Here is a 9,734-nt window from a genome sequence, read left to right on the forward strand (position 1 = left end):
TATATATATATATATATATATATATATATATATATATATATATACACACACACACACACACACACACACACAGTGAAGTACCCTGCAATGAACGTTCGTTCATTAGAAATATAAATATATATATATATGTTGTCTTGGTCCATCAACCAATCTTTACACCAAACCCGGTGATTCTTCACAACTTTCACATCATCTTCATCTTGTCCCGCAGATACATCACAACAAAAGCTGCTTTTTGTATCGTTTAAACGATCGCATCTAGTGTGTGTACATTATCTTTGAACCATCATATCGTACATAATTGGACACTATACGATCGTTCACAGATATCCTTAAAAATCATTGATCGTTTATTTTTAAACGACAATTATTGAAGGTGTGTATGTAGCTTTACCAGAAGTAGTCTTTATTAAAGAGTTGCACCCAAAAGTTATTCTTCCTATTTAGAAACAAAGGGTAATTACTTCCCTACACACAAATACAAAAAAATTGCTCTCTTAAAAGACAAACATTTTACATTTTGGGTTCTGAAAGAAAGCAGTTTGTCTACAAGAAGGTTAAACAATGCTTTAGAGATAGATGTTTGGTGGCAACAATGAAATGATGGAGATTCCCTACTGGTGTAAGACTGCATTGTCACAAACTATATTTGTTACTTGACCAAAATCAATTGCATCCTCAGTGCTGAGAACTACAGACATACTTATCCATCAGTCAATACAGGAACGCATCCAATAGGCCCCAGCTTATTATTCAGCAAGACAATGACCCAAACGCATGATAAACATTTTTAAAAATCTGCGTTTAAAAGAAGACCTGGAAATCTTAATACACTTGCTGTGATGTTACATAGCTTTTATAACTAAACATAACAGAACGAGAAAGCCAAACGTCTCCAATGAAAGTTTGGCAAGAGAGACTTGGAACGAGCTACCGCACAACTACTTTTCTTTTTTTTAGCAAAATGTAATCACACCAAACAATTACACTATATAAACAAACAAAAGTGGAGCCCCCTCCAAATTATATTATAGCAACAAAGGTTCACATGGATGTATATATAACTTTTAGTAATGTGACAATGTCTAGGCTTAAGGCTACACACACACGTCAGATGATTGTCTACCGATTATCACTTCAGGGCTGGTATCAGACGAGAATCTGACGTGTGTAGACTGCTCGTCCCATGTGGTTAATTGATACATCCTGGCAGATCCATGAATGACGAACAACTGTAATAAAAGTAAAGGGAAGGGAGCGGCTGTATTTTGTTCGTTTCTTAAGGGCTACATAATAGTTTTGTACTCACCATTTTCCTTTTTCTCAGCGTGCTATTAAACACAGCCAATCAAGCCAAAAAGATAATAGTCATACTGTATATTTGTATCTTTCAGATACTAAACTTTATCTGCATATGTTTCTATTTCCCTTTAACGTCAAACAGTTGATAACCTTTCATGAACTGTGCAAAAAAAGACCTTTTGTCTGAAAATGGCCAGATCAGCTTGCTGGCACACATACAGAGGTACACTGTATTAAAATGTGATGACACAAATAGTTAATACCACAGTCAGGAGAGTACAATTACATTACAGAGTTGTGATCATTTTAATAACAAACAATTAACTCATTAAAAAGAGAAAAGACATGTTTTGTTCAGAATGTAGCCTCTGGTTTACTATATTACAATATTAATTACCTTCCCTGGTTGGAGGTTGAACTTCTCTAATGCAGGACCACCAAAAAGGGTCCTATGTAATATACAGTGCAAGAAAATAATACCAAACATTTACAGGCAGGAGAAGATAGATTCAGACTGGTTACTGAAGTTACTGCACTCTGATTCAATATCCATTTATGGGCATTTGTTAACTGAAAAAGCAAATTCCTATACTGGTTTCTATTCACCAGCCACATTGATTTTATTATAGTGGACATAAAATTGACTCGGATACCCTTATCTCCCTGGTGATACAAACCTCTCTGTCTCCTAGTCTGGAAAGTGCCCTATTGAGCAAAATTGATATGCCGTTGCTGGAATACACAAGGAAATTTTGTAATTATGTGCAGAATTACCCTAGCACAGGCTTGGAAATCACCATCAATACCACTGACTCCATTAGTGGTTGTATTAAATTGGATAATGGTAAATGACAAGCTCACTTGTACCATTAATGACACCCCACATGCATTTGAACTTACCTGGGATCCATGGATTGCACATTGTTCCTTGAGTCAGTCTCCTTCCTGATGTGGACAGTCTTACCTCCCCCACACCTTCCTTTCCTTTTGTCACTAATTACTCTGTTTTATGTGATAAGCATTATTACAGGGTCAGCTTTGATTTTTGAAAATATATTTAATTGATGTTTGTTAAACTGAAAATCTGTCACCTGATAAGTCCTGTATGTCCATGCCAATCCTGAACTTTGCTGTTTATACACCTTTGTTTTGAAAAATGTATTTTTTTTTCTATTTTATTGAAAATTTTCAATGGTAGAGTGGGTGTGGACTCAATTCAGCATACTTTTTGTCTTATTAGCTGTCATTCATTATTTAGGAACATGAAAACATAATTGAAATGGAACTAAAATAATATTTTAATTATTATTAATAGTATTTACATACCAGCACTTTGTTCTCATACTTGTCTCCTTTGACCTCCAACTTCACCTTCTTCCGTACAGCAATCTTAATTTTTCGTCCAATAACATCCCTTATGCTTTCTGAAATTGAAAGATGACAAGAATATATTAATATCACAGAAAACGCAGACTTATTTTTATCATGAAGAGTAGAGAGCCTTTTAATATATCGCTATAGAATTTTAAGGGGTGCAACATAAGTACATAGAAGTCCAACATTTTAAAGGTCATGCATTATACTGCTACATTCGTATGATTTTTTTCAAGTGATGCATTTTAGACATGAGCCCCAACGCAGGATAATCTATTTGTTAATACTGAGAGAAAACAGCATTATCATACAAGCATGGCTAGGACAGCAGATAAACGTAGAAAAAGGACCAATACATATGTATACTTTGGATTCAGGGTCCCCTCCTCCTCCTGTGTCACTGCCTGTATCTGTCTGTCATCTGCAACCCGTTTAATGCACGGCGCTACATAGTATGTTGGTGCTACAGAAGAATTCTGTTTATTATTCATAATAATAATATTACGTATTAAATATTTGTTGCAATTACTTTATTAAATTATTTGATAAAGTTGAGAAACACTGCCACTTTAAAATCTACATATTATCACACTATTCATACAATACCATAAACCTGTTTTACTTTGGGAAAGCTGCCAAAATACATAAAAGCAGATGTAAGAGGGTAAGTGAATTGTTTTTTTTTTCCCAGGTGCATTGATTTTAAATTTACATCAAACAATCAGACAGAGGCGTTCCCATAGAGGGAACAAAGTTGGAGCTCTGTAGACTGAACAAAAATCAAACTGGTGTGAAGAAGTTTTAAAGGATAAGTGTAGTTTTTGTTAAACATGCTTCCCTACTTAGAATTGTGATGAAGACACCTGCTTGAAGTAAAAGTATAGTCTGGCATGTCATGTAATAGAAATCTGTCCCCCGACTCCCTATTATTCACATAGTTATACCACATGCCATTGTCTCAAATGAATGTCAGCAGTGTAAAAACACAATCTCCTCCTATTTCATAGTAAAATTGTGCTGAAAGTAACTAACTGCATGGTTAAATAATTTCTTTGATTTATGACAGCAGAACAACATCAAATTTTGGTTCTGTCTTCATTTTATGTGTCAGGCAGAATCTTCCAGGTTTGTTTGCACTGCAATTAGGGGCTTATCACCATCTACCAACAACAGAGCTCTAAGTCCAGAATATTTCTTGCTACCCCAGCCTCTGTAAAAACTACTCTGTTTAACCCTTTTAGGGACTTATTTTTAAAAAAGGATTATGTTCCTAGAAGCCATTGTGGCAAATATTTAGGAATAGAAAAGAAATGTTGACTATAGTTTTGCTTTAGGCTTTGAACAAACCACTTCTGTATCTTCTGGTTTCTTGGTGAGGCTGCCTTTCACAATGGTTTCTCATTATAGGCTCTTCAAGTCGAAGAGTATAGACTATCATGGGAGAACCTGGGTAATCCACCAAACATGGAATGGGTCCTCTAGATGTCTACATTAGCAATATGCTGGCAGTCTTCTTAGTTTAAGGTAAACCTTGCAATCTGGTTAAAACTCAGGATAGAATAGGTGCATTGGAAAAAAGGGGTGAAAAGATATTAAGGTGGCTTTCTGACCTGCAACTGTAGGACTTTTTTCAGGGTTTTAAGAGCTTTCTTTTCAGGAACAGACGAAAATCGGCTAAATAAGTCTAAAGAATAATTTACTCTCAAAATGCGTCACAAGTTGGTCAGATGATGCTCCCCTCCTGGACTGCACTTTTGCACTACTATTTGAAGTAAGGCATTACTATGAAGCTTAAGATGTGCTTATATCACATAATTGATTTACAAATCTTTTATATTATGCATTATATATGACATTTGAGTTATGACATTTCAGTTACGATCCTAATGTTGTTAAAATGTTTTTAAATTAAACTGTTGAATAAAAAAAATGATCTCTTTTTAAACACAGGTAAACGTACACACATCAGATGATTCTCATCCGATTAGCAAACAAAGCATTCAATCACAGATCCAATTTATTTGTGAATACCAAACTGAAATTTGCAATAATCTAATCAGCAGTGCCTCACATATTTGCACCAGAGGGCAAATACATAACCTACACCATGACTGAACCAGAGCAACAATATATAAAGGGCTTACAATAGTCAGATCCTCCTTTCCTTTCCTAGAAGGGCTCTTCTTATCCCAACAAAACAGGTTCCATGCATGGACACAACTTAATCGTGAAAAGGACTAAGCTGTAGTGGGAAGGACAGGAGTCTGTAATAATAATCTTTGATTTGTAGCTGTCCCCAGGTCATACATTCATTGAATGAACTGCTTGTTCTGCAAGACACATGCTAAATTATCTCCATACAGAAAAAAGGAAGTCACAATACACATGATTCATGTAATGACTAATCTACATCCCCAAAAGTATGATCACAGGACATATCATTTTCCCACTACATGGATACTGCAAGACTTGTTTCTCTAAACACATTATATCATCTTATTGGTTGTAGGCAGAGAGTTTTGCTGGGACATCTACCCTACCTACTATTTTGATTCATCTTAAATATTAATTCTTTTTTATTGTTTTTCTAGAGCTCATAAGACATAAGTGCCAAGACACAAGAAAGAAGAAACTAAAATCAGACATTTCCAATCTACAGGAATCACACTTATTGCATGTCATAAATAAATACTGTGTGGGATTATTCTTTGTGACCTCTGTGGATGATCACAATGTGGAAATACTAACTTTACTTAACAAGAACTTCCAGTGGTAAATATTAGATCACACAAATGATACCTGAACCTGGATTTGACTTGGTGGAGACTTTAATCATGTAGTTTACCCAAAGAAAAATGGAACCTAATTTTTGGCTAGATCAGGAGTGCCTAACAGGTGGATTGCGATCTACCGGTAGATCACAAAGGCAACGCAAGTAAATTACAGAGCCCTGTCTTTCAAAATAAAATTTTCTGCGCACACAAGTTATTAAGTCCAAGTTTTCATTGTTGGTAGATCATTTTGACTTGTTCATTTTAAAAATAGCTTGCAAGCCAAAAAAAATGTGGCACCCCTGGGCTAGATACTCCAACTCCCACATATACGTCTTTGTATGTCAGTCCAGAAGCCTGGTGGATGTGATTCCACGCATAAGTCACATGTCCATAAAGAATAATTTAGGACTTGAATGTTTTTTCATAAAATTTTTGAATATTTAAATTTACATTTTCGAATATAAAAAAATGTAAAAATTTATGGTGATCTCAGATCAGTCTCCTGTTTTGGCACTTTTGAACAGTTACAGTGATGGAGGTCTTCCAGTGATTTTTTTATTAAACTTTGTAAATGATGGTTGGCATATTCTGCAAGTAATGCTTCACACAGATACTTATGTTCTCCTCTGGGCAGCTGCAAAGTCTGTATTAAAGGGATACAATTTGGGTGTATGAGCAGGCCACTTCATTGAAGAAAATCACACTGCAAACTATAAACAAAAACCTAAGACAGCCTCCACATGTTCAGAAAAATAGTGGGGATGGGGTGAGTTTGGGCTCAAAGGGTATAGTTTGCATCTTTGCAGAATACTTTATATATAATGAGTGATTTCTTAGATACTAAATTTCATCTCTTTTTTTTCCATCATTTACCTAAGCCAATTAATGCAGAAGTTATGCAGGAGATAGTATGTCAGATTATGACAATGAGCCAAAATCCCGGGCTAGATGGTGTATCCTTACAATTCTATACAGTCTTTGGTAAATAATATATCATCTAAATTGTTTCATCCCATCTATACTTGTAATTAAATCTCAAAAGCTGTGATTCATTTTTCTGTTGTCTGAGGCATTAGTGGCCTTTGGATGAAGAGACAATAATAAGGTTACATAGGATTGATATAATGTATGAGTTTTCAAGATCTCATGTGAGGTCATCAGTGTAAGAACTGGAAATGGTGATGTCACTCCTCTGGTCATGTGAGGACTAGTGATTGGCTGCTAGGTTTTAGTATTATCCCAGCAAGTCAATAGCTCCTCTATACCTGGGGCCAGAGGAGGCATTAGCCAGACACACATAGGGGTCTTTTTATAAAGCAGTGGATCTGACATTCACTAAAGCATTCCCTGGTGGAGAATCTTAAAGGTCCATTTTTTTTTTTATATTTTACATCATTCTCCACCATGGAATGTTTCAGTGAATGACATATTCACTGCTTTAAAAAGAAAAGTATCTTAATATGTGTCAAGTTGTTCAAAAGCATAGGCCAACAATGGCATCTTTCAATCTTGCTGGTGAGTTTAAATCTATATTTAAAAATTTGATCCAATGGGATATGTAAAGCTGGTAACCCGTCATTGTTATGTATCTGAAAGCTTACCATTGGTATATTTTGTAACAAGATTTGATAAATCTTAAGTGTTATAATTTTGAACCTATTTTTTTAAAAAACTTAATAAAAATTATTGAAACAAAATTTGATCCAATGTAGGTTTTCATTGAATGCCATGTTTTCTGCCATAGAAGAACCTCTAGGTGCCTGCAAGCATTTCTGTTATTGCACACTGTCATGAGCACATATGCAGCTTAGTGCCCAATCTTTGCATGGCAAATGTAGGTGCCAATACAAAATAATACCCTTGTACATATGCAAGAGCTCCATCATCCAGGAGCCAGGAGATCAATAGGTGATGGACATCACTCTGCCTTAGAATGGCCTCATATAAATTATGCCATAAGGGGCAAATAGGCCAATCATAACTGCACATTATGGCTTTGTGCTTTTTTATAACCTTGTATGTTATGTGTTTAATAAAGAAGCATAGAAATAATATAAATAAACTGATTTAGTTCCTTCTGTTTTGTTTTTATTTGATGCATTCTTTTTTATCTACCTGGACACCACAAGTCAGAAGAATATTTGGAAAACACTGCAACCATTTATTTCTGAGTTTACACACTGATTAGGCGTTCACTTTTAATCCCTGCCTTGTATATGTTGCAAATACAGAAAGATAGAATAAAAATGTATGTACATTCAGTAATAGATCATTTCACTATCACTATTGAGACATAAAGTAAGTGTGCAGCAGACAGAACCTACAATCTGTATATATACAGTACATAGACACAGGCACACCATATGTATGCAGAGACTATACACATGAAATCAAATCTTCTCTACTACACTGGCTGAGTGATTTGCATTCATTACATGAAATATTAATTAGCATGGGATGTCTGATTTGTGTGCTGCTGATCAGAATAACTGTATTCCCCATGTGGTCTGGTATGTAGTAATACTGGCGGTAATACTGCAGAATGATCTGCAGCAGGTATCACACTGGCACAAAAAAAATACCTGGGAAAATAGATAAATATGATATTCTGTAAAAGTAAATGACATAATAGTACTCCCAATGACATAAAGATTTCATGCATTTGGCCAGATTCAATTGCATCCCACAATGTCAGCGGATCTATAGATCTCAGATACTGACACGAGTCAACAACAAAGTGTTCTGATGGATGTCAGCACAACCAGGATTCATGATGATTGCCAACTCAGTAATAAACGGTCACTGTCAATAGAAAATTATACATGATCCTGTGTTACTGACAGCCCATCAAATACAGGCTGAATAAGGTCATCAAGGACTTAATAATGATACATAATGTGTAAAAATATCATTTTCCTACTTTGTAATATTAGCCAATCACAAAGCTGATTCATAATAATCTAATACATAAGGATGGAATATTTGGATCCCCAATACTGGAGGACCATGAGACGCCAAGCTGGCCAACCATTGCCTATATTACAAGCCTTACATAAATACAATACATTGCTAATGTGCTTCTAATATTCCAACACTGTCAAATATAAAATGGGACCTGTCATCCCTAAAGCAAATGCAAACCACAAATACAATTATTGTTTTTTTACTGTAAATCCCCCGCAGCACCACTTCCTGTGTGGCCCATACCTGCATTGGCACAGCCATCTAGGGGTCTTCTTCTGAGCCCCCTGTGACAACGCAGGAGCACAATTAGCAGAAGGTTGTCACTTTCATGGCAGGATCAGCAAGTGTTATTTTAATAAATGCAGCAGATTGATGTTTAAAATGAGACACCTTTGACATTTTACAAACACCTGGCTTGATCTGTGACCTTCCCATACACCCCCTAACATGTGAATGGGTGCTAGGCTTGTGTGAGTATTAGATTCCATTGCCATCCCATAGAGGGCGCTCAGCCCCGCCCCCTGGGTGTACAAGGCTGTCAATAGCCAGACCTGCGTACTCTGCATGACCACGCCCACCCCATTAACCCGTGCGGTGCGGGCACTGTCAGAGTGGGGTTAATGCACCTCTATGCACCCCTAGCTGGAAATGGCACATTTAACCCGCTCTTACCCAGCAGTTCTTTGGGGACCTCTGAACTCTCTTCTGTCATTTTCACCTTCTTGTCAGTGACGGTGCCAGGCAGTGAGCTTCACACAAATCAACACCACAGCGACCGCCGCCACCACAACAAGAGCGCGCGGATCACTCCGACTCGGGGCTGAGGTGTCTGCTACTGTACATGGCCCCCCCAGCAACCCTCCATGTCCAGGTCACTGTGATAGAACAGGAAATAAACGTATCCCGGCTGAGAAATCCCGTGCACTGACTAGTAAGGGGGAGAGGCTTAAAGAGACAGGGAGTGGGGGTGGGGTGTGAATGGAAGATAGGAGGAGGGGAGGCTGATAACAGCAGCTCTCTGTCTCCTTCCCTCCACACTCATTTCTCGGGCTCTTCCAGTGTCAGCTCATACAGCACTCACTATGGAGGAGGTCATAGGTGGCCATCCATCCTCTGTGCTGCCAGGTGTGGCCCCATAATGATGGCTGCTGCGCCACAGCCTATGTTACTGCTATTTTACACTAGCAGGGCTAATGATTGTCCTGGATGCTGCACCACGGTCTATGTTATATTTTATTCACCCACTGGTCGCTAGCAGGGCTCCTTGTGAATGCTGCACCACGGTCTATATTTCATTCACCCACTGGTCACTAGCAGGGC

At 37.3% G+C, this 9,734-nt stretch overlaps 1 protein-coding gene across 4 annotated transcripts in view; it reads right to left on the reverse strand.

Annotated features, from left to right (window-relative positions):
* Window positions 1-9,347, reverse strand: part of CARMIL1 (capping protein regulator and myosin 1 linker 1) — a 159,099-nt gene extending 149,752 nt beyond the window's left edge. For 2 of the 4 annotated variants that reach the window (XM_072411585.1, XM_072411587.1), the window contains exons 1-2: window positions 9,087-9,347; window positions 2,629-2,726 (exon numbers count right to left, since the gene is read on the reverse strand). In XM_072411585.1, coding sequence (XP_072267686.1) covers window positions 2,629-2,726; window positions 9,087-9,126 — 138 coding nt within the window. In that variant the 5' untranslated portion in view covers window positions 9,127-9,347. The remainder of the gene's footprint in view (window positions 1-2,628; window positions 2,727-9,086) is intronic. The other 2 variants (XM_072411586.1, XM_072411584.1) reach the window with 1 other exon arrangement.
* Between the last annotated feature and the right edge of the window lie 387 nt (window positions 9,348-9,734).

The sequence above is a fragment of the Pyxicephalus adspersus genome, chromosome 5 (assembly GCF_032062135.1).
Source record: "Pyxicephalus adspersus chromosome 5, UCB_Pads_2.0, whole genome shotgun sequence".
Taxonomy (NCBI): Eukaryota; Metazoa; Chordata; class Amphibia; order Anura; family Pyxicephalidae; genus Pyxicephalus; species Pyxicephalus adspersus.